The following is a 24,044-nucleotide window of genomic DNA, read 5'->3' as shown; positions in this document are numbered from 1 at the left end:
GGGTGGCTGGGAGGTGTATGACTCTGTGCATAGATGTGTGAGCAGTTGATTCACTAGATGTATGGGCAAAAAAGTGCATGTGGAAACAGCTGTATGGGCGGTTGACTGTGTGCATGAGTGTATTGGTGAGTGAATGGATATCTCAGTGCTACATGTCAAAGTAAGTACATATGTAAAACACAGTACATGTGAGAGTTGACATATATAAATAACTGTGCATAAGAGCCAGTGAATGTGTGAGTGGCTGTATGGATCATTGTGAACTTGTATCAGGGATTGTATAAGAGAGTAAATATGTGTTAGTATATGTTTGAATAAGTAAGGTGTGTATAACTGTATAGTTGAGGAAATGGAGGTGTGATTGATTCTTTGCATGACTGACTAGGTGTGTGAGTAACTCCATGGATGAGTGACAGTCTGTGAGTGTCTGTTTACACTGAGTGTATCTAAGGTTATATTAGAGTCTGAAGAGGTTCATCGTATTATCACATGAATGATGTCATCAGTGATGTGATCAATAATGTCAAATGAGATGTCATTAGTGATGTCATCAGTGATGTCATTTGAGATGTCATCAATGATGTCATCAGTGATGTCATTTGAGATGTCATCAGTGATGTCATCAGTGATGTCATTTGAGATGTCATCAGTGATGTCATCAGTGATGTCACTGACCATGTCATGAATGATGTAATATGTGACATGATCAGCAGTGGATTGTGGGTGCGCGATATATAGTAAGTGCAACTAACTATATATGCGAATTTCAATGGTTTTGTGTGAGTAAAATAAGGGTTTGTAAATGCTAATTCCTAACTATATATGGTCTATAACCTATGATTTTTTCAGTGAATATATATGTATATATATATGTATATATATATTCATTTATTTATTTGTTATATTTTCTATATTTTAAAATGATAAAATACATTACCATTATTAGTTTAAGAATTGGTTTAAAGTATATCTATCTATATATACATATATATTTTTTTTATATATATATATATTTATACAATATTTTTTACAACTATAATAATGACATCTATATGCACAAAAAGGTGTAGCAGCAGACCTTACGATACCACACCTTAAACCCAGTTCCCAAAATTTTTTGTAAGTGTATGTGCAGCCACCCTCGACATCAGCTGCTAATTGGCGTCACTGTGTTTTCCAGATCCCAGGTGATTTGCTAAACTTGTGTTGTGGCGCACAAACAGAAGTCCAAGCAAACTGTCGATTTAGATGTACAAAAAAATTCCTTTATTTATTATTGTTCATTCTTTAAAAAGCAGTCACAGTGCAATTAGCAACAAAGTCAGCCAACGTGTTTCACTCCCTTCCAGGGAGTTTCTTCAGGGAGAGATGAAAGTTACAACCGGTGACGTGTACGTGGATCCTCCCGAGTCGTAAAGAAGATATATATATAAGAACTTGAAAGGGTTTCTAATCTTCCTGTTGATTAGGAAAGCTGTTTGCAATATTTTCTATGTTCGGCTTATGTTCTTCCCGGACCTTAACAGAACCTCTCAAAATAGTTTGGTAGGATACCTTTGTTGCGAATATCACGCTCCGGCATCATAGGTTCCGGTGAAGGAAGACGTATCAGTTCCTTCTCCCACAATAGCGTATTGGCTCTAAAGTTGCGAATCTCAAAAGTTTGTTTTGTCAGCACCAAGGTAGCGGCATGGATGGTCCCAAGGCAGGGAACGCGTTGGCTGACTTTGTTGCTAATTGCACTGTGACTGCTTTTTAAAGAATGAACAATAATAAATAAAGGAATTTTTTTGTACATCTAAATCGACAGTTTGCTTGGACTTCTTTTTGTGCGCCCCACGCAAGTTAAGCTAATAATGACACTATATTTGTTTCTGATATTTTTCTACTTACCTTAATAAATATAGGATTTTTAACATTGATATTTATAACTCGATATTGTGGTATAGGGATATTTTGGGTGTTGATATTCTGTCAGTGAACCATGGTGGTGATCTAACGTATAGAGGGTTTCCCTCTCTGGGTTGAGTTCTTCCCATTTTTTAAGCATGTTCATGTGGAATATTTGACCTTCCATACTATTATAAGGGACAGCTACATGATGCGTAACTGGGAAGCAAAATAGGGACCTTCTTCTCTGCTGTGAATTTTCTCAACAAAGTTTCTCTTTCATATAGCCTTTTCTGGTGGGTTTGGGCAGTTTCTAAGTTGGCGTTCATCTGTTTCTACAGAGATGACAGTGTTCTCTTCAGACTTGTGGCATACTCGAGAAGGGGCTTCCCTTCATCTTACTCCCCTACCCAATGTTCAATGGCCATAACTAGCAGAGTGTGGGGTTTCCTCCAAAAAAGCAACTCAAAAGGGGAAAACCCTGTGGATTTAGGCTCATGAGATTGAATAGCAAAGAGGACCGATGGAAGCCTCCAGTCCCAGTTATTCTCTGTCTCAGTTGTTATTTTCTTTTACATGGTTTTTTATTGTTCTGTTATACCTTTCTACTAGGCCATCGGTCTGTGGCTGATACAAAGACGTATAAATCTGGCATATCCCTAGGATTTTACATATATGATTGATCAAATGACAAAGGAAGGGAATACCCTGATCTATTACTAACTCCTGCGGAAACTCTACTCAGTAGACATTTTTTTGCATTTGTGGGGAAGTGTCTGAGATTTGCTTGATCCTTTTTTTCATCTAGAAGCAAGTTTGAACTGGAAATTACACCCTGAAACAAGAGAATAAGCAATATGTGAATTTGGCGCTATACAAAAATGCCGTACAAACAGCTAACTAGTAAAGACGAACCATGAGGCTGAGAGGATTTTAGGATCACAGCAGGAGTATATCAGGGAAAACTATCTATAATTAAACACATCCCACCCTCTTCCAGTACTCACGTTCCCTTCACTCATGCTGCTCCTGCTCTGTTTGCCTGTATGACTATGTACCTGCTGGTATCGTCGATGTTCTTGCTAGTCCAAGCAGAATCTTTGCCTCTGACTGAGTGGACTATGGAGCTGTAGCCCTGACCTGTCACCATCAATGCACCTAGTTACAGGGCAGTCACACAGAGTCCTTCATTTCTCGGCGTTCAAAGTGGTCTTCCAACCTCGCTTCTCTACAGAAATATATGAGCCAAGTCATACACAAACCAATTGGAGCGCTGGAGGGTGGAGTTAAACACTAACCTTGCTGCAGACAGAAGCCCAGTGGCAGGTTAAAGAATGAATGCCAATGGCCTGTTTTCCGTGCCTTCGGCCTCGACCATCCTGTGCAGAGCTGGGCTCCTGACATCCAGGGGCCCTGGCATCGGCCCTATGACAGCTGCTGGGGCATGAGGCTATGGCCTCCTGGAGCCGAGTCATCCCTAAAGTTACACCCTGGTGATGTGTAAGGATGACTCCAGTGATGTATGGTCACACAACCCAGTGTCTCAAAGGGTTGGTATGCCCTGTGAAAAAAGAGAGAATCGAAGGGCTTGATATCATGAAAGGACTGTAGTTCCAAGGCTTTGTAAAGAGGACTGTGCAATATTTAATATTTTTTTTGTAAAGTTCTTCACACTGCTAAAAAGCTACATTTAATGTAGGGCGGAGCGGAAAGTTTTTATGCAACTCTGAGGAATTTTGCGTAGTGCACCTCCGCAAACTCCGCCCACCCCAGTTCAGGATAATGGGTCGCACAGTCCACAAAGACTAGGATGTATTCATGTTCCCGTACAGATGATGTTAGGAGTCCTACTAAATCCTTTCTCACCAATTTGAAAGGAACCTCGATAATAGGAATGGGATGCTGGCGGGCCAATGCTCCTCCCAGGTGATTCACCAACTAACATTGGTTACAGGAGGCACAATATTGCGTTATATCTCTGTAGACCCTTGGCCAACGAACCTTTCTAGAAGGTATTTCAGGGTTTGTTCCTTTCCATAGTGTCCTCCTCTGATCTGGTTGTGGGTCAGATGCATCACTTGTTTCCAAAAAGCTTTTGGAACCCTCTGTACACAAGCCATTTTTTTATTCAGAAACAGGGTCCTACATGGTCGTGGTCCTCCTCGCTGGCCTGTTTTCACACTTGTAACAATGTGCTGTCCTCTCTCTGTGCCATTCTGAAGATAGATTGATATTTCTGGGGATGAGAGGATAAAAGTGGGGTCAGTGTTACAATAGGTATAAATCTCAGTTTCTCTCTTCTTCTCACCCTCCTGGATTTCCTCTTTCGGACAGGGGATGTATCTATCTCCGTATAATTAAAGGGTGCCTACCAAAGCAATTTATTGTCAGAATCCCTTTGCTCAAAGGCAGCTTGTTGGTGTCTGTTCCTCCTTTGAAGTAGTTTACTTAGTCCTTTTCCTGCTGGGGTAATCGGGGTTCCATCCAAGGGGTTCCAAAGGAGGGAGGATTTGTGGGTCAGGAATAGTGAGTTTTGAAATCGGGGCAGCTTGATATCCATTGTGGCCATAAGGTTGGGGTGCTGTCATACCCACATTTGAGTACACAATGGTAGAGCATTAAGAAATTGCTCTAAGTAGACCTTCTCAGTGATTTCTATCACACTAGAATTACTCAGCTGTAGCCACAGGTTTCCCAAATTACATATCCAGTAATATGGAGCTCTGGAATTGTGCCCAGTATTTAATTTCTCCTTCCTAAATCGGCCCTGTAGTACTCTGGGTTGCATCCCAATCTCTCTAGAATGGCCTTTCTTGATGGCTGCTTATGCTGTCTTTCCTGTGGGGTTGGCCACCCGATATGCAACATGTAATTACCCGGAGAGTAGTGGTGCTATGCACTGTCCACACCATTCTACAGACCATGCTACAGTGGAGGCCACTCTCTCAAAATGAATAAAAAATAGTCGAGATCATCACCTTCCTGGTACTTCTGTAACACTGTACCCAGTATGTTTGGGTGTACTCAGGCACTGGTAATAGCGTCAGTCAACCTCATGGTGGCCGTGTCTTGCACCTATTGGTTGGTGATCAATATGGTGGCTTTTCCTTTTAGAGCTACTTGTAGGGTTTCACAGTTGTGTTGTGCCGCTTGATCTTGCTGCTCAACCACCAGCTACAGATGTCACTGTCCTTCCGATAGCTGTGTAATAATTTCTTTCAGCGATACGGGTTGTGTCATGGTTGCAGACACAAAATTCCTCTTCTGAAACCACTTGTTATCGCTCCCGGGAAACACACAGCCACACTGATATGGTTTTAAGGATTTTATTGTTATTTTTAACTAGTCTCAAATTTCCCAAATAGCCATAGTCTTCCCAGGATCTTTAGTCTGTTCCCTCTACTCCAGATTTCGGTCGCACACTCTGTATTTCTCTCTGGTCTCGCCCATTGGGAGGATCGGGGTTTCTCGGAGCAAAACACATGCAGAGGCAGTCAATGTACTTTTCCCTAAACACATAGGATTTTCCACTGTGATAGCTGATATAACTATCTGTGCTTCCTTATCACCATGGTTCTCAGGCTGTGTCACTGTTCACCTCTACCTTGTGCCACCAATGGAATATTTGCAAGAAACTTAAAACTGGCACTTGCCTATAGCCACAACCTTCCTCCAGGGCTGCGGTAACAGCTGCGTCATCTCCTGGCCGCTGGGTCTATGGGTGGTTTGGTTATTTTCTTGGGGTTTCCCTCCTTCATCGCCTCATTTGATGTTTCTCTCTCCTTTGGGGTTGTCCCTGCACCCGCCTCCGGATTCTCCTGCAACAGCCGTCACCACCCGTGTCAGACTCTCCTCTTCTTCGATATCGGTGTCTCACAATTCCTTCTCCTTATGTGTGTCAGCCCTCATTATAGATCCATCACCTTTGTTTCGGCTCACTGCTCCTCCGCGTATCTCCAGTGGCCTCCTCTTCTCCATAACTCTCATTCCAACGCTTTCATACTGCGTCATCTTGTTGCCTCCCATTACGGCAACAAGAATGTTGCCTACTTTCTAATCCAGGGTCAAACTTGCGGTCCATTTTGGAATTCTCAGTCGGTTTGCGGGCTTCCTCACAAATAGATAGTATGTGCCTTTCATTTAAACTTCAAGCCAGCCAAGTCAGTGTAGGTCAAAGCTTCGGCCTCCATGGTGGAGGGCCACCCACCATCTCTCTGCAGAGGATTCATTGTAGGCAGAGCAGTATGCCGCACAGGTACAATGTGACTGTCATGGAGTGGAGTGGTATATAGTGGAGTAGAGTGGAATAGTATGTCATAGAATAGAGTGGAATAAAGTGTCATGGAGTTGCGTAGCACGTCATAGAGTGGAGTAGCGTCGTAGAATGGCATTGAGTGGCGTAGAGTGGAGTAGAGTGCTGTAAAGTGGAGTAGCATGTTAGTGGAGCAGAGTTTAATAGAGTAGAGCATCATAGAGGGGAGTAGAGTAGAGTGGCCTAGAGTGAAGTGGAGTAAAGTACTATGGTGCGGAGTAGATTTTCATAGAATGCAGTGGCGTAGGGTGCATTGGTTTTGAGTAAAGTGGTGTGGAGTGCATTGCCATAGAGTGAAGTGACATAGAGTAGAATAGTGTGCAGTAACGTAGTGTAGCATAGAGTGCAGTGATGTAGAGTAGCATAGAGTACAGCGGTGAAGAGTTAATTGCAGTGGTGTAGAGTGTAATGGCATAGAGTTAAGTGGCACAGAGTGGAAAAGAGTGCCATAAAGTGATGTAGCATGCAGTGGCGTAGAGTGACATTGCGTGTAGTGGTGTAGAGAGCAGTAGAGTGGCGTGGAGTATTGTAAAGTATAGTGGCGTAAAGTGCAGAAGTGCAAAGTAGTTGGCTTTGGCACAGTGGCATAGGGTGCATTGGTTTTGAGTAAAATGGTGTAGAGTGAATTGGCGTGGAGTGGAGTGGCTTAGAGTAGAGTGGCAAAGTGTAGAGTGCAGTGGAGTAGAGAGACGCAGCATGGAGTGGCACAGAGTGAAGTAGAATGGCGTAGATAGAGTGCAATGGCATAGAGTGCAGTGACGTAGAACAGATTGTTTCAAATTAGAATGAAGTGGAGTGGTGCAGGGTAGAGTATAGTGGTACAGAGTTTAATGGCTTAAGTAGTGGTGTAGACCAGAGTGGTGTAGACTGGCATAGAGTGTAGTAGAGTAGAGGGGCATAGAGTGCAGTGGCAAAGAGTGCATTGGTTTTCAGTAAAGCGGTGTAGAGTGTAGTGGCGCACAGTGCATTGGTTCAGAGTGCATTGGCGTAGAGTGCATTGGTGTAGAGTGCAGTGGCATAGAGTGCAGTGGCGTAGAGTGCAGTGGTGTGGTGGGGAGTGGCGCAGAGTGGAATAGAATAGTGTAGACTGCAGTGGTATAGAGTAGATTGTTTCAGAGTGTAGTGGCCTAGTGTGCAGTGGTAAGGAGGAGAATGTCATAGAATGCAGTGGTGCAGAGTAGATTAGAGTGGCTTAGAATGGATTGGCATAGAGTGCAATGGCATAAATTGAAGTGATGCAGAGTAGAGTATCGTAGAGTGGCATATAGTAGAGAGGTATAAAATAGAGTGGCATAAGGTAGAGTGGCAGAGTGCAGTGTTGCAGAGTATAGTATTGTATAGTATAGTATAGTATTGTAGAGTGCAGTGGTTTCTAGTTGAGTGGTGCATTGGTGCAAAGTAGATAATAGTGCACTTGCGCAGAGTAGAGTGGCGTAGCGTGCAGTCGCGTAGAGTAGATTGGTGTAGAGAGCAGTGGCATAAAGTGCTGTGACGCAGAGTAGACTAGAGTGGCTTAGAGTGCAGTGGCAGAGTACTATGGCATTGACAGCAGTGGCACCGAGTATAGTGGTGTAGAGTGCAATGGTGCAGAGTAGATTGGCGTCGAGTGCACTGGTTTTGAGTAAAGTGGTGTAGAGTGCATTGGCAAAGAGTGGAGATGTGCAGAGTGGTGCAGAGTAAAGTCGAGTGGAGCTGAGTACAGTGGCATAGAGTAGATCATTTCAGAGAAGAGTGTAGTGGTGCAGAGTAGATTAGAGTGGCATTGAGCAGAGTGGCATACAGTGCACTGGTGTATAGTGGAGGGGTACGGAGTAGAGTACTTTGGCGTAGAGTGCAGTAGCATTACGTTTTGTGTTGTAGAGTAGGGTGACATAGAGTTGAGTGGCGTGGAGTGCAATGGCAAAGAATGCAGTGGTTTATAGTAGAGTAGTGGGGGGAAGACGACACTGGCATAGACTAGAGTGGATTGGAATAAAGTAGAGAAGCATAGAGTGGTCCAGGGAAGAGTACTATGACGCAGTTTGTAGCGGAGTAGCATAGTGTGGAGTGGTGCAGAGTGGAGTGCAGTGGCATGGACTGGTGTAGAATAGAGTGGAGTGGGGCAACATGGAGTATGGCAGCGTTCTGCTATTACAGACAACACCTCTTCAATTTAAGTGACCTGTATAGCTGCACTCACATACAGCTTTACTGTTAAATGTATACCATGCACAAATGATGTGTCGAAATGGGTGAACAACCTTTACAACGCAACTTTTACAACGACCTACCATTACAACGGAACTTTTACAACGCAAAAACTTTTACAACGCATGTATTTACAACGCATTTTTTTACAACGCAGGTACCTTTACAACGCATACCATTACAACGTAAGTATTGGTAAGTATATAATTATATTTGAAATGTTATATGTTTGGGGTAAAGGGGTATTTTTAGGGTTCAGGGTCAGTTTTCAGTTTTAGGGTAAAGGTGTATTTTTAGGGTTCAGGGTCAGTTTTTAGTTTTTGGGTAAAGGGGTACTTTTAGGGTTCAGGGTCAGTTTTTAGTTTTTGGGTAAAGGGGTATTTTTAGGGTTCAGGGTCAGTTTTTAGTTTTTGGGTAAAGGGGTATTTTTAGGGTTCAGGGTCAGTTTTTAGTTTTTGGGTAAAGGGGTATTCTTGGGGTTCAGGGTCAGTTTTTAGTTTTTGGGTAAAGGGGTATTTTTGGGGTTCAGGGTCAGTTTTCAGTTTTTGGGTAAAGGGGTATTTTTAGGGTTCAGGGTCAGTTTCTAGTTTTTGGGTAAAGGGGTATTTTTAGGGTTCAGGGTCAGTTTTTAGTTTTTGGGCAAAGGGGTATTTTTGGGGTTCAGGGTCAGTTTTCAGTTTTTGGGTGAAGGGGTATTTTTAGGGTTCAGGGTCAGTTTTTAGTTTTTGGGTAAAGGGGTATTTTTAGGGTTCAGGGTCAGTTTTTAGTTTTTGGGTAAAGGGGTATTTTTAGGGTTCAGGGTCAGTTTTTAGTTTTTTTGGGTAAAGGGGTATTTTTAGGGTTCAGGGTCAGTTTTTAGTTTTTGGGTAAAGGGGTATTTTTGGGGTTGAGGGTCAGTTTTTGTTTTTTGGGGTACAGGGGTACAGGGTAAAAATAAATTAAAATTACATTTAAATTAAATTAATTAAATGAAATGAAATGAAATTAAATTACATTAAATTATATTTTTTACAATTAATTTACGATTATAAAATTAATAAATACTTACCAATACTTACGTTGTAATGGTATGCGTTGTAAAGGTAACTGCGTTGTAAAAAAATGCGTTGTAAATACATGCGTTGTAAAAGTTTTTGCGTTGTAAAAGTTCCGTTGTAATGGTAGGTCGTTGTAAATGTATGCGTTGTAACGTCATACATCCGTCGAAATGTCATCAGTCAATGTATTAATTTGATCAACAGCACAGTTAATTTACAGACATTTACATTTTGTTGTGTGCTCGAAAAAAACATTGTACAGCCTTCCTTAATCAGTCCCCCAATAACCAGCATAAGTGCCACATAAAAACTCTCACTTTAAAGTCAGAGATAGAAAAATAAACTTCCAAGTTCCCTAGAAGACACAGCCTGACCTCAGTCTTCGAATGCACAGTAAATGTGACAAGATAAGAACAAGATTTAAAGGCCTGTTTGCAGAAAGCAAGATTGTGGAAGAATACAGTAAACAAGATGTGGACAATGGGAGAGACAAACTCGACCTGGATAGTCTAAAGCAAATAAAGACAGCAAATAGATGGACAGAAAATGTAAGTTACAAACCACAAAGCCAATGGTAAGCAACGGGTGGAATGCATTCCTAGTCAACTTTCTGAATGTCCCCAAGATGTCTTTAGCAAATCCGACAGCTGTGCTGTCTGGTATGCTGCGATTCAGAAAAGGGGGTGGTGATGGACAGAGTATCTGAATTAAGCAGACTACTCCTACCCAGTCCAAAGATCAGGGCTTGATCCATCACCGTTTTTTAGCTCACTGCACCATCCCAGCTCAGAACCTGGCTACATGCAAATTAGTCTGTCCCTGGCCCAGTGCATCATGGGAACAGGGCAGACCAAACTACCAAGCCAATTCTTATACTGGAAAGGAAACAAGCTTCCGGGGACCGGTTTCTGGCATTACAGCTGTCTTCGGCCCGGCATTCTGCAGCCTAAACAAACTGTGCAAATGTGTTTCTTTTTTTAAGGGGGCGAGGCAACACGGGGTGGAAGTAACATGGGGGAAACGAAGCAACACGGGGGTGCGGGTGGAAGTGGGAACTACATGGGGGCATGGGCTGGAAAAGCACTCAGGGGCATGGATGGGTGGAAGCTGGCAACAGACGAGAGAGCAAAGTGGAGCACTGTGGGTAGGTAGCAAGCGAGCAAAAGAGAGCAACATGAACAGAGGGGAGTAGCATGCACTGTCTAATATGCAAAACCTAAAAAGAGAGTCTGATTAGCCTCCCCCTTATTGGCATCACCAAGCAGTGTCCCAACAAGTCAGCAGAGAGATCTGGCACAATCATTAGTACCGTAACAGTTTCATTCAACGTTGAATACAAATATTTCGCCAACAGATTTTCAAAACCAAACAAAGCCAGATGACATTGGCTCAGATGCTGATATCAGTTTGCCAGCATACACTATTGAGTATTTAACTGAAAATATATTTAGTTCTTCTGATGTATAACTATGTTTAAATATTGAATAATTACCCAACTGATTGCACAAAGTTCCCCTGGGGTGATATCTATGTAATAAAGAGTGGACTAGCTTCCTCTCTCTGAAAGGGAGGTTGTATCTGGAAGTCAGGGACGATTGTCCCTTTTCGGAATTAGGGAAACCTCACACAACAGGTTGGTTCTATGACTGCTGTCGCATTCCCAACCGGTCGCTTCGTGTCATCATCGGCTTCCTGCTCCTGCGTCAAGCCGGCACTGCAATGCCTGACGGGCAGCACTTAGTGCTGCACTTCGTCGGAGATCTTTTATTCCAAAGCCGATGTTTGAGTGGGTGTGAGGGGCCCTAATCGTGAAGTAGTGAGCGTAACGTGTGGTGATTCTAAAAAAAGTTAGTGTAGTCTACTCTGGGTATTTTCTTCCTGTAGCTAACTACTTTATTAAAACTAAGAGGGGTATGGGATTTCAGCCAACCTATGTGTGGGAAGCCCGTTCAACCCTCAACAAGTGATCTGGTCGACATGTTTCATGCCATCAAGGCAATTCATCAGGACCAAAGGAAGTGCTCATAAACTTAAAAAAGAGCCCATTATGGGCTGTGGGGTGAGATAGATACAACCTGTGGGGTCAGGATCTGGAACAGGAAGAGTTCCTGTGTTGTTCTCCGCCCTGCGGGGGAATGGGAAAAAATATATATATATAACAACAAATATTGATAACTGCTGATCTATACTTAGAACAACGTTGTCTATACTTTCACCAGGATGGTGAATATCTTATTTGCAGACTGAGGTTTGAGGGGGAAATTCGTTAGAAGCATAACATGCGTATTTCCTCCCACTCATCCTCCCGGGCACAGTGAAAGAGTAATTTTCCACTCATGAACCTAGAGGAGTTGTGTGCCATGGGCGATCTCATGTGGGCCTATAAAGATTTCAAGAAGGCTATAAAAGAAGACTTTAAAAGGCTCTGGACTTACCCACAGTCGTTGTAGATAGTTGTCCCCAGGCTGTTTTGGTAGGACCAGCGTGATCAATTAGTAGCCTGCAGGGATGTGGGATAATTAAGGAAAAAATGGAAAGAATGGAAGGTGGCTGTGATCTAAGTTCAAAAGTCAGCTGTGCCCATAAATGTGCCAGAACACTGTGAACAACCAGGAGCCCCCTCCGGGATCTCACATACCAGCCAAAGAAGTCCGCGTCAGCGTGCCACTCGGAAAGTACTGCAGCGCGGAGGCAGGAGGACTGAGCTAGGGATCACCATTGCCCAAAAGCTGCCACCCCCGCGGGGGGGTCCGTAGTGCCATAGGGAGGGCACGCCCAAGCTTGCCAAACCTCCCACACACGCAGCACCAGAGACCCGGAGCCTCGTAAATGTGGGTAGCGGGCTGCCAGTCCATAACGGATTGAGGGGGTGACAAGCACGGTGGCATGGCTCCCAGGTCTCGAGACCTTAAAGACTACCCGCAACCGCATCTACAGTCCAATGGAGGGTCACTTACCCACGAGGAAGCCCCCGGAGACAGTGTGTCCGCGGGCAGAGTCCGGGAGCCCACAGCGCCCCTACAGCGTCACGGAGTCAGCCGCGGGCTCAGTCCGCCCCTTACCTTAATCACGTACTGAAGGAACCTCTAAACCTACGTCCGTCCGACCGGCGAATCTCGGTCGGTCAAGCAGCCGGTGAGTTAGCAAGGTTTCTGGACGCCCTTAAGTCTCTCGTTTTGGCGGTGGAAATGAAAGTAGGACGTTGCTTGATGACCTGTTTCTGCACATGCGCACAGGGGGTCTGGCCTTGAATAGCCAAGTAGTCCTGACCTCCCAATCTGGATTCTCAAATGCGCACCTTGTAGCGCAACGCTGTCCCGACCCCACTCCAAGATGGCGCCCAGTTTTGGTGCATAGACAGGCTCACTCCGTCTTCTACCTAGACGGACCCTGTGCGCATGTGCAGAAACAGGTCATCAAGCAACGTCCTACTTTCATTTCCACCGCCAAAACGAGAGACTTAAGGGCGTCCAGAAACCTTGCTAACTCACCGGCTGCTTGACCGACCGAGATTCGCCGGTCGGACGGACGTAGGTTTAGAGGTTCCTTCAGTACGTGATTAAGGTAAGGGGCGGACTGAGCCCACGGCTGACTCCGTGACGCTGTAGGGGCGCTGTGGGCTCCCGGACTCTGACCGCGGACACACTGTCTCCGGGGGCTTCCTCGTGGGTAAGTGACCCTCCATTGGACTGTAGATGCGGTTGCGGGTAGTCTTTAAGGTCTCGAGACCTGGGAGCCATGCCACCGTGCTTGTCACCCCCTCAATCCGTTATGGACTGGCGGCCCGCTACCCACATTTACGAGGCTCCGGGTCTCTGGTGCTGCGTGTGTGGGAGGTTTGGCAAGCTTGGGCGTGCCCTCCCTATGGCACTACGGACCCCCCGCGGGGGTGGCAGCTTTTGGGCAATGGTGATCCCTAGCTCAGTCCTCCCGCCTCCGCGCTGCAGTACTTTCCGAGTGGCACGCTGACGCGGACTTCTTTGGCTGGTATGTGAGATCCCGGAGGGGGCTCCTGGTTGTTCACAGTGTTCTGGCACATTTATGGGCACAGCTGACTTTTGAACTTAGATCACAGCCACCTTCCATTCTTTCCATTTTTTCCTTAATTATCCCACATCCCTGCAGGCTACTAATTGATCACGCTGGTCCTACCAAAACAGCCTGTGGACAACTATCTACAACGACTGTGGGTAAGTCCAGAGCCTTTTAAAGTCTTCTTTTATAGCCTTCTTGAAATCTTTATAGGCCCACATGAGATCGCCCATGGCACACAACTCCTCTAGATTCATGAGTGGAAAATTACTCTTTCACTGTGCCCGGGAGGATGAGTGGGAGGAAATACGCATGTTATGCTTCTAACGAATTTCCCCCTCAAACCTCAGTCTGCAAATAAGATATTCACCATCCTGGTGAAAGTATAGACAACGTTGTTCTAAATATAGATCAGCAGTTATCAATATTTGTTGTTATATATATATTTTTTCCCATTCCCCCGCAGGGCGGAGAACAACACAGGAACTCTTCCTGTTCCAGATCCTGACCCCACAGGTTGTATCTATCTAACCCCACAGCCCATAATGGGCTCTTTTTTAAGTTTATGAGCACTTCCTTTGGTCCTGATGAACTGCCTTGATTTTTTTTTATTTTTTTTTAAATTATATTTTTATTGCAGAGTTATAAACAGCAGGAAAAAGTAAACAGCCAGTGCACTTGTGGGCTCCCCCCGCCCAATGACAGTTCACAGTCGTACACAGCCATTCAGCCCGCATCCCGGAGGCCGGGCGGCATATCAGATCGCTCGGGAGGAACACAACACAGTGTACGTCCCATTGGGACCCTGGCGGAAGGTCGTTTTACGTATCTGCTTTTACCCCCCCACCCGCAACAACATTCCCGTCAGCCATCTCCGTGGAATCAACGTAATTGCCCCCGTCGGGGCCTACTCTAGGCTATTCGGGCCTTCGTGCCAGGCCGTCCTACCCAATCAGTCTGCCCGCCACTCAATACCCCCTGTCCCAGTAGTTCCAAGGCCTCCACCAGCAACCCTCCAATGGCTTCCGGCCCTCCCCAAGCCCCTCTACAACTAACCCCCCCCAACGCCCCCCCCCCTGGCAACTGCTAAGGTGTGTGCTTCGCTCTACGGAACTGGATGGTTCCACTACAGTGCGTAGTGAGATACTTCTGTGTTCGCCCCGCGGTGTCCAGCGGCTTAGTCCTCGCCGTCCTCATCCTCAACCAAAGCATCACGCAGAGCCTGTACCACTAACTCCCATGCACGCGCCGCATCCAGAGCTTTCTCATTCCCCAACTTCACTGCTTGCTTCATCCGGAGCACGCTCTCGCAGTCAGACCATCGCAGCAACTCATTCTTCCATCTACGCAGTGAGGGACCCCCCCTGGCCTTCCAGTGCCACGATATTTCCCTTTGAGCCAATATCAGGCCCAGATCTATGAATTTACTTGTCACCTTGGTGTGCTTAGTATGCGGGAACCAGAGCAATAGACACGCCGCCATGTCGAATTCTACCTCCCTGTCAGTCACTTCATTCAGGAGTTCCCCTACCTCCGCCCAATAAGATCCCAGTTGTGGACACCCCCAAAACAAGTGGTCCATGTCCGCCCCAAGGGACGAGCACCGGGGGCAACAGGCATCCGGCACCCGAAAGTGCCGCTGTAATTTCTCTGGAGTTAAATAGGCCCTATGGAGCACATAAAAATGGACCTGCTGAAAGCGTGCGTTCCTGGTGCCCTTCCACGTGCGTCGCAGGATATGGCCCCATGCCGTATCCGGTATGGGCCGGCCAACACTCCCCTCCCATTTAGCTTTGAGCCCATGGAGTGGTTCCAGCCCTTCGTTCAGCATCCTATTATGGAGGCACGTCACAGCTTTGAATGTACCAGCTGCCATCACCACATATTGGCATGCCATAGTCGTCGCGGGCTCCAGGAGCCCCTCTTTCCAGTGCTTTTGCATGGCAGCCACTACAGCCGCGTGTAGTAGGAAGCCCCCCTCAGGCAGTCCGAACTGGTCCCGGAGCACGTCGAACGGCGCCAACGCCCCATCTATATACAAGTCACCCACCACCTGCAACCCAGCGTCCTCCCAGTCCATCAACGGGGACCAATCCCCTCCGTGCGGCAAAGCCGTCAACATCCCGATCGGGATCTCCGGGGCATAAGGCCGCGATGCCCTCGCTCTCCGAAGGCTCCTCTGCCAGCACAGCCGGAGCGTCCGCTCCTCCATGGTGAGGGCCCGTAACTCGAGCCGTTGCTGCATAATGATGTACGACAGCACATGGCGCTGTATCCCCCGACCCCGGTCTTCCTCCGGCCCCCGGAACACCCTGGCTACGTTCTGCGTAAGGACCTGCAACTGCGCCGCCAGATAATACAGCTCAAGGTCGGGCACGGCCATGCCCCCCTCCAGCTTGGGGCGAAGTAGCGTGCTCAAGGCTATTCTGCGACGGCCATGCCCCCACAGAAAGCCAATAATCAGTGACCGCAGTTCCCTAAACACCCCCTGGGGAATCCAGACAGGTAGCGTTCGGAAATAATAAAGGAAGCGGGGGAGCGCCACCATTTTCAACAATGCTGTCCTGCCCAGGACTGTCAGCGGGAGGGTCGACCAGAAAGACAAGCTACCCCGCAGTGACCGGACACAACGGCCAACGTTACCCTCCAAAAGGTCAGCAGCCGAGTGGTAAATGCGGACACCCAAGTAGGTGATGCAAGAGGGTTCCCATGCCACACCCAAGTCGCTGCTAGGGGCTGGCGATCCCGCTCTCAGCGGAAACGATGAACTGCCTTGATGGCATGAAACATGTCGACCAGATCACTTGTTGAGGGTTGAACGGGCTTCCCACACATAGGTTGGCTGAAATCCCATACCCCTCTTAGTTTTAATAAAGCAGGTAGCTACAGGAATAAAATACCCAGAGTAGACTACACTAACTTTTTTTAGAATCACCACACGTTACGCTCACTACTTTACGATTAGGGCCCCTCACACCCACTCAAACATCGGCTTTGGAATAAAAGATCTCCGACAAAGTGCAGCACTAAGTGCTGCCCGTCAGGCATTGCAGTGCCGGCTTGACGCAGGAGCAGGAAGCCGATGATGACACGAAGCGACCGGTTGGGAATGCGACAGCAGTCATAGAACCAACCTGTTGTGTGAGGTTTCCCTAATTCCGAAAAGGGACAATCGTCCCTGACTTCCAGATACAACCTCCCTTTCAGAGAGAGGAAGCTAGTCCACTCTTTATTACATAGATATCACCCCAGGGGAACTTTGTGCAATCAGTTGGGTAATAGTTCGTTGGGACATGCACACTGGACCCCTATAAATATTGTCCACCCACTGTCCCCCTCTTTTGTTGTTAACTAAATATTGAATAATACCTGGCCCTCCTCAGCTTAGAACAGAAGGGCAAACTATGCACCGCTTGTTGCACTTTTCAACAATCTTCGTGCCTTTCAAGGTGGACCATCCAAAGAAGCTGAACACCATGAAAAGGCAGTTGGAAACTGATTTCCTAATCCCTACAGCAGAGCCTGCGAAGGGCACTGCCCTCTACTGTAGGGATATGAGTCCAACCACCACCCGTCGGGATCCTAGTTTCTGTAAGAGGTGGAGGTCTTCTTCCCGACAGCAAATGGTCCAACCGCTAGTATAATAATCCAGCGGTCGGACAAAAGGGCTGTCAGCTGGTCAGACCGCCACGACAGGCTGTTGGTGGCGGCCCGACCGGCGTCCAAATAAGGCCGTAAGTGTGGGACCCTAAGAAGCCTCTGATAAATGACAAATTAGTGAGAGAAGCAGTAACTTTTACTCCAAATCCCCCAGATTTTTCCTCATTTCCCCAGTTTTCCTTCTGAAGGTTTTAACAATGGCTCCAAAGTACAGTAAGTCATCAGATCTTTCAATTTCATTGGAGCCAGTAACTAAAGTTAATGGCCTTATCGGAACAAAAAGGGCACAAGCAATGAGGCCCCATGTGATCAGATTCCCAGAATTTGATCAGGCTCAAGCATATTTCATATTTCAGTCAGTAGCTATAATTTAGGTGCATGCTTAATGTTTAAGTAGTGCATTAAATCATACATTTGCAATTAACAGGGTGAAAATAGAGATAGCATGAAGTATTTCCCATCCAAAAACTTTGGGCGTTCTACAATGTTTGAAGCTATTGAAGAGTAATGAGATCAATCTGGCTGAGGAAGAGCTGCAGTCATTTGAAGATTACACACTTTAACACTTTCTATGACTTACAATCTGCTATCAGGAAAAAACGTTATGTTTTTAAGGACTCACAAACTTAAAATCTGAATGAACCCCAAAACGCCAATCTCTCCTTCTTCGCCTCTCCCATCAATGCCGTTGTCTGCCAAGTGTAATTTTGTGATCCATGCCCCAGGTTCTACTGGTTCTTTACTTTTTTTCTTTAATCCTACAACAAAGCAGTATATACATGTAAAAAATTTATTTATTGTTAGACTTATTAAACGGGAGATTCATACTTTACATCACCATAGTAATTGAGACACTGGAGCCACACATGAATCTCATTGGAAAATTAGGCAGAAGTAACTTGTTAATGAAGAGTACAATATGATCGACATTCAAGTTGAGACGAGTTAAAGACTCCCTATCTGTCAATAATTGTGCTGCACTTCAGAATAAAAGGAACACCAAAAGGTTTTTAGGCAAGCAGAATTACACCATCCATAAGTGGTGAAGTTCTAGCCAAAGTTGTTCAGATTTGATGATGATGCTGTGAGCTCAGTGCTAGGCGAGGAAGGACAGATCTTTTTCAGAGAGGAGAATGGTCCATTATCAGAGAGCCTGCTGTAAACAGTAGAAGCAAGCAAATATGATCACTTAAGGATGAAGATATTATCTGTGCCGCTCGCAAGCACATTACTTACATTCAAATGCTGATGTCAAGTTACCTCTTAGATGTTCCCAGAGAGGATGGGTGGGTGGACTGTGTTACCATGGTCCTGTTGATCCACCCCACAGAAGAGGACCATCCACTGCATTTAGGGAACACAACCTGACTCATGACATCATACCATCTAGTGGAAACATATATTCACGTTTTTAAAAGTAGCCCAGGGAACAATCCCAAAGCAAATTTTACCTTCCATAACGAAAGCCAACCCTTCAATGGGGCCACTCTTTGTCAAGCTATTGTCAACAAATCAAAATCAGTTGCACATCATCTTCTCTAAAACCTATTGCTTGCTGTGTCTCCTCGGACTCTCATTTTATGGAACATATATTTATTTTTTATTTTGTTGATTTGAGCAGTCAGCAGGGATAATACACTTTGCTAATGGAGGAAGACTGGAGTCCCATCGGAACAGATGTGAACAGGGGCGGCTCCTCCACGTGGATGGAGAAGCGTCACCCCACTGCTTTCTCGCAGTGCGAGAAGCAGAAACATAAAATGGTATTATGAACACCATTTTATGTTTCTGCTTCTCGCACTGCAAGAAAACAGAAGGGTTTGGTTGGGAGTGGGCAGATGGGTGGGTGAGCAGTTCACTCCGGGACGCCACTCGTAACGGGACTGCGGAGCACGAGCATCCTACTACAGGTGCTCTGTGGTTATTGCCACGAACACCGAACCACATTGCGGACTGGTGGCGGTTACGTCTACATAACTCCTCCACCTCGGAGAACGACATTACGGGGATCAAAGGGATTTTCCTGACGGGAACCAGTAGAATTTCTGTGGAATAAAGATTCAACCTTATACATCACCTGATCATGAACTTGACTCTAGGTTATGTGATTCTGACTCGCAATTAGTAGTCGCCACTGATCTTCACTTCTCTGTCCAAAATTGGTGACAGCTCTAACTACACTAACTCGCCCTGACAAAGTTCCTAAAAGGCAAATGGAACGAAACGCGTTGGCTGTGCCTATGTCTGATGAATATTATTAAATAAAGATGAAGATACTTTAATACACCATTTTCTATTGACTCTAATTGTGTGCACCTTCCATTTCGTTTTTGTGTATTTCTGGTCTATACACCTAACGGTAGCAGGTGTAGGAAGAAATTTGCACCATCCAGAATCAAGAACTAAAGGATCCGTAGTGCCTGACCTGGTCTGCTGCCTTGGTCTTCTGAAATTTAACAATCCCAAAGCAAATTTTACCTTCCATAACGAAAGCCAACCCTTCAATGGGGCCACTCTTTGTCAAGCTATTGTCAACAAATCAAAATCAGTTGCACATCATCTTCTCTAAAACCTATTGCTTGCTGTGTCTTCTCGGACTCTCATTTTATGGAACATATATTTATTTTTTATTTTGTTGATTTGAGCAGTCAGCAGGGATAATACACTTTGCTAATGGAGGAAGACTGGAGTCCCATCGGAACAGATGTGAACAGGGGCGGCTCCTCCACGTGGATGGAGAAGCGTCACCCCACTGCTTTCTCGCAGTGTGAGAAGCAGAAACATAAAATGGTATTATGAACACCATTTTATGTTTCTGCTTCTCGCACTGCAAGAAAACAGAAGGGTTTGGTTGGGAGTGGGCAGATGGGTGGGTGGGCAGTCCTGCTCTAGGCAGGGGGGAGTGCCTTCCCCACTGTTGTGGGTGCTGACTGTTTGGTCGGCCCCAGGGCCGAATAAACCAGTCATAGGCACTCTCCTGTTTTCACCATTTAGGCTGCATGCAGCCTGCATAGCGAAAATGGCCTTCCCATAGAGAACTGTGTGGTCGGTGTCCCAGCCAATAACAACACTGCCATTGCAGCATTTTGATTGGCTTAGGGGAGGAGAGGGAGGCTGCCTGCTTCCTGTGAGGTATTGGAATAGCCGTGACAGTGAGCTCCCGACCTTCTGCAGCCAGCGCATATAAAAAAACAGGCATTGTTCCTTGAGGTCGCAATTGGCATACTAGATGCAGCGGACCCCGTCTGGCGCTTAAGAATTCCCGAATGGATTTTGGAAAAGCACGAAGTCATTACTCTGAGGCCATTCAATAGCGACTCAGTGTTGCCGACTGGGACACACTGTGAGTACGCTAGGAATTATTTATTCACCCGGTTAATCACACCTTTTAATTCTCAGTCATTTTGAGCACATAGATGTCCCACACACCGTCTTTGTCCTGAAGAGACCCTATATCCACCCCCGGGTCGAAACGCCGTCAACACCCATAGGAAATTAACCAGTTTTACCAGTGTCTATGATTGAAATAGCCATTGTGTTAATATCCACTGTATCATATCTGGTCATTTGCCTTCCTTCCTTGTATATATCCCAGTAGAAACCTTGTAATTTAATGCTCCACTGGAACCATTGTTTTTTTGGTATAAAGTACACACCCTGGTTCCTTGTGGGTAGGGTTGTCCTTGTCGTTTTTGTGACTGCTTCCTGTGAGGAGCAGAGAGGAGACATGACACAGGACCAGAGGCGAAGATAAGTTTTAATTCTTTTTTTTTAAATTAACCCTCCCCCTCCCGCGTGACCTCCTCCCCCACCCACGAGACATGCAGACCACGACTGGATGTGAATTGTGTCCTCCGTTCTTCACATGTCATCCCTCCTTTTTGGTGGGCTTAATTAAAAGCCAGTTTGATAAGTTCAGTTTTTTAAAGTTTACCGAACCGCATTTAGCTGGGTTCAAATCTCAGGTGCAGGTCTATGGCATTCCAGAGTGTAGGTCTTTGCATACCGCCAGACATATGTCTCCATGTATCATCCTTTTGAATGAATGTTGGTGTAAGCGAGTGCCCCTTTTCGTATGGTCACCCCCACTTTTTTCTCCAAATGCTGATGGTTATAACTCTGATAGTGCGCTGGAATCTATTGCCTGACCCCAGTGCCTGTGCTCTCTCCCAAAACTGTTATGTTTGACTTGGTAATCCAAAATTGGCAAAGATTTTACCACCTTACAAGTCTCTACTATATGGTACCAGGGGTACCCAAGGCATTTGTGGTAAAGGGGTCCTCTGGTCTATAGCATGGTTTTGTGCCACCCTGGGTGTCCCAAGCAAACTACTGATAGCAAGACTGCAGGAGCAATGCAAGTTGCTCGAACTCAACAGTGCCCTCACCATGTGAGGCACAGTCACATAAACTGCCTCTAATATATGTAAGGCACCTCTAAGGTAGGCCTCCTCTGTCCAGGAGGCTGAGTGCATGATATTAAAGGTGTGCAAGCCTATATGACACTATAACGACGTTCCCCATTGGAAACTACTATAAGTGTTTGTGGCTCACAGGATAATATGAGCTGCCAACCGGGCACTCTCGAGATTGGCAGCTCCATTATGGTACCACTAAAATATGTCATGTTTGGTATTAAACAACATGCCTTCTCACCCCTGACAAGATTCTCGTGCACTGGGTGACGTGGCATGCACCCAGGTGGCACCTTAGAGGCTGCCCACCTGGCTGCCGCAGCTTCACTGTGCTCTGGCTGACCAGCACGTGCTTTGCCATGCCTGCTGCCACCAAGTCGGGATTCTGACCTCCTGCCAGGCAGTGTAATCACTTGCAGGTGTCCAGAACGAAGGCTGAGCAGAAAGGAGTTCACACCTCCCTCTTCCTCAGCAGGCTAATGAGGTGACACATCAGAGCAGTGAGCTTAAAACGTTGCATCACCTCTGAGATGCATCTAGGGCTGCCCCACTGAGAAGGGCACAGCCCTCTCCTTGCCTCAGACGCACTTGCACCCAGACAAGGTGGGAAATTAGATATACTGGCGGCGTACACCTCCAGGAAGGCTGGCCACACTTCTAGGTTGGTTACCTGATCTGAACACCTAAAATAGAATTCTGTCATCTTCCGGAGGGCTGAAATAGTGGGTTCTGGGTAGAAAATGTGACCTACACCCCAAGATGTGGTCATCTCAGGGGTGGGCTAGCTGCAGGGACTAGCTGCTCATTGGCTACTAGCCCCCACATCCCACACTCTTCAACATCAAGGATTTAAGAGACCCCCCTGACACCAGAACCTCAGATCTGAACAAGTTACTTCAAGGAAGGACCAAGAGGAGACCCGTGCCACCGACAACAGGACTTTGCCCAGAGCACCAAAGCAACATAGGGATACTTTGTCCTTGAGGCAAGAGACTTGGAACTGAGTGAAAGACCCTCGTCCTAGGCTAAAACTCTGCACTCAGCAAGAGAGGGGCCCTTTTGGAAGCCAGAAGAACCCTCAGTCTCCCCTGAACTAGCTGCCCTAGTCCTCTGCAAACTGCAGGTAAAAACACTCACTGGATCTAGAGAATCGCTGGCCATCGGCCGGCCCTCTGTGGGATCCCCCAAATCGAGGAAGTTCAGTGCATTGTGGGAGTTGCAATCCCCCCTGTCCTGAAATTTAAGGGAGCTACACCACCTCATTCCCCCAGACCTTGTGAAGTTTCAGAAGCTTTTTGTTATACTTACAGCCGCCATGGCTTGTTGGTCACCAATGAGGTAACCGACCCTTACCCTCAACTCTGCATCTAGAAGGAATACGGTGCAACCAACATCAGCAGCTGTGTATCTGTTGTATTTTTGCATTCTGTTTCTTGCAGCACCGTGTAAGTGGCAAAATCAGCCCCACTGCAGTTCCCATTCAGCACAAAAGACAGCCAGAACAACTCTGCACCTGCTAGGTAAACATTATCTGACTGTCATGGCATGGTCCTAGGGCCCGCATGACCATAACTCTGTAAAGGTGCCACGCAACTCAACCTGCAAGTGACCAATTGTCACTAGTGATTTTTGCCATTGAACGCAATGTTACTTTTTTATGTATTTTACTGTATTGATTTAATATTGCTTAAAAAATATATAACTCCGGTTATATGTCTGCTATTCCATTTGTTTTGGTGTTTAAATTAAGATTAAAATACACTCTATTTTTATAAATTGGTGTCAGACTTTTCACGGGTCACATGAATTACATATCGTTCATGTTGGTGCTCTGAAATGCTTAGCACATGTTCCTCTAGTAAAGCCTGAAAGCTCTTTGCCACACGACCAGGACAGAGCTAAGAATTTATTAGGGTGAATCCAAGGACCATCCTTGGGGCATTGTGATAATATAATATTGTATGGCCACCCAACCATACCACATAATATTCCACTTTTCTACAGTGCTCTTGTGGCAGGGCACCGCTCACCTCTGCAGTTCACTACTTCAATGCGTTGACTGTGCAATCAGCTTATGAGTTATTAGAACATTGGAATGTTGGTAGCTCCATTGACAACAATGGAGTGCTCCGGGCTTATAATGGCTAGTATAAGCCTGGAGCTCCAACATTCCAATGTTTCTTTGTTCACAGCTCTGGCCTCTAGTGGCAGAATGTTCTAATAGCCTTATAGCCCTTCGTAGCTGGGCTATACCGGCTATTAAAGTCCCTCTCCCTTGTTAAAGGCCCTCAACCTTCGGCTCAGGCCTTTAACGCTGGAGAGGGCCTTTAATAGCCAGTATAGCCCTCTATGGCGGGCTATAAGGCCATAGTATCCACCAACACAAACCACAGAAGTAGAAAGGACTGACAGCACAGGCAAGAGTTATCATAATAAAGTTAAGAAGAAACCAATTCGAAAAGAAAGTAAGGGTCTGTGTTAAGTACATGGTTACAACAAAGAATGTCACTT

General features: G+C 46.0%; 1 protein-coding gene across 1 annotated transcript in view; it reads right to left on the bottom strand.

The window, feature by feature from the left end:
* Positions 1 to 24,044, bottom strand: part of LOC147683215 (uncharacterized) — a 273,042-nt gene that overhangs the window by 124,186 nt on the left and 124,812 nt on the right. The window contains exon 8 of the mRNA XM_086943700.1: positions 17,741 to 17,876. Within this exon, the coding sequence (XP_086799826.1) occupies positions 17,741 to 17,876 (136 nt within the window). The remainder of the gene's footprint in view (positions 1 to 17,740; positions 17,877 to 24,044) is intronic.

Source organism: Lissotriton vulgaris, chromosome 11, assembly GCF_964263255.1.
Source record: "Lissotriton vulgaris chromosome 11, aLisVul1.2, whole genome shotgun sequence".
Taxonomy (NCBI): domain Eukaryota; kingdom Metazoa; phylum Chordata; class Amphibia; order Caudata; family Salamandridae; genus Lissotriton; species Lissotriton vulgaris.
The sequence above is the reverse complement of the archived record's forward strand: the minus strand, read 5'-3'. Positions and strand labels throughout refer to the sequence as shown.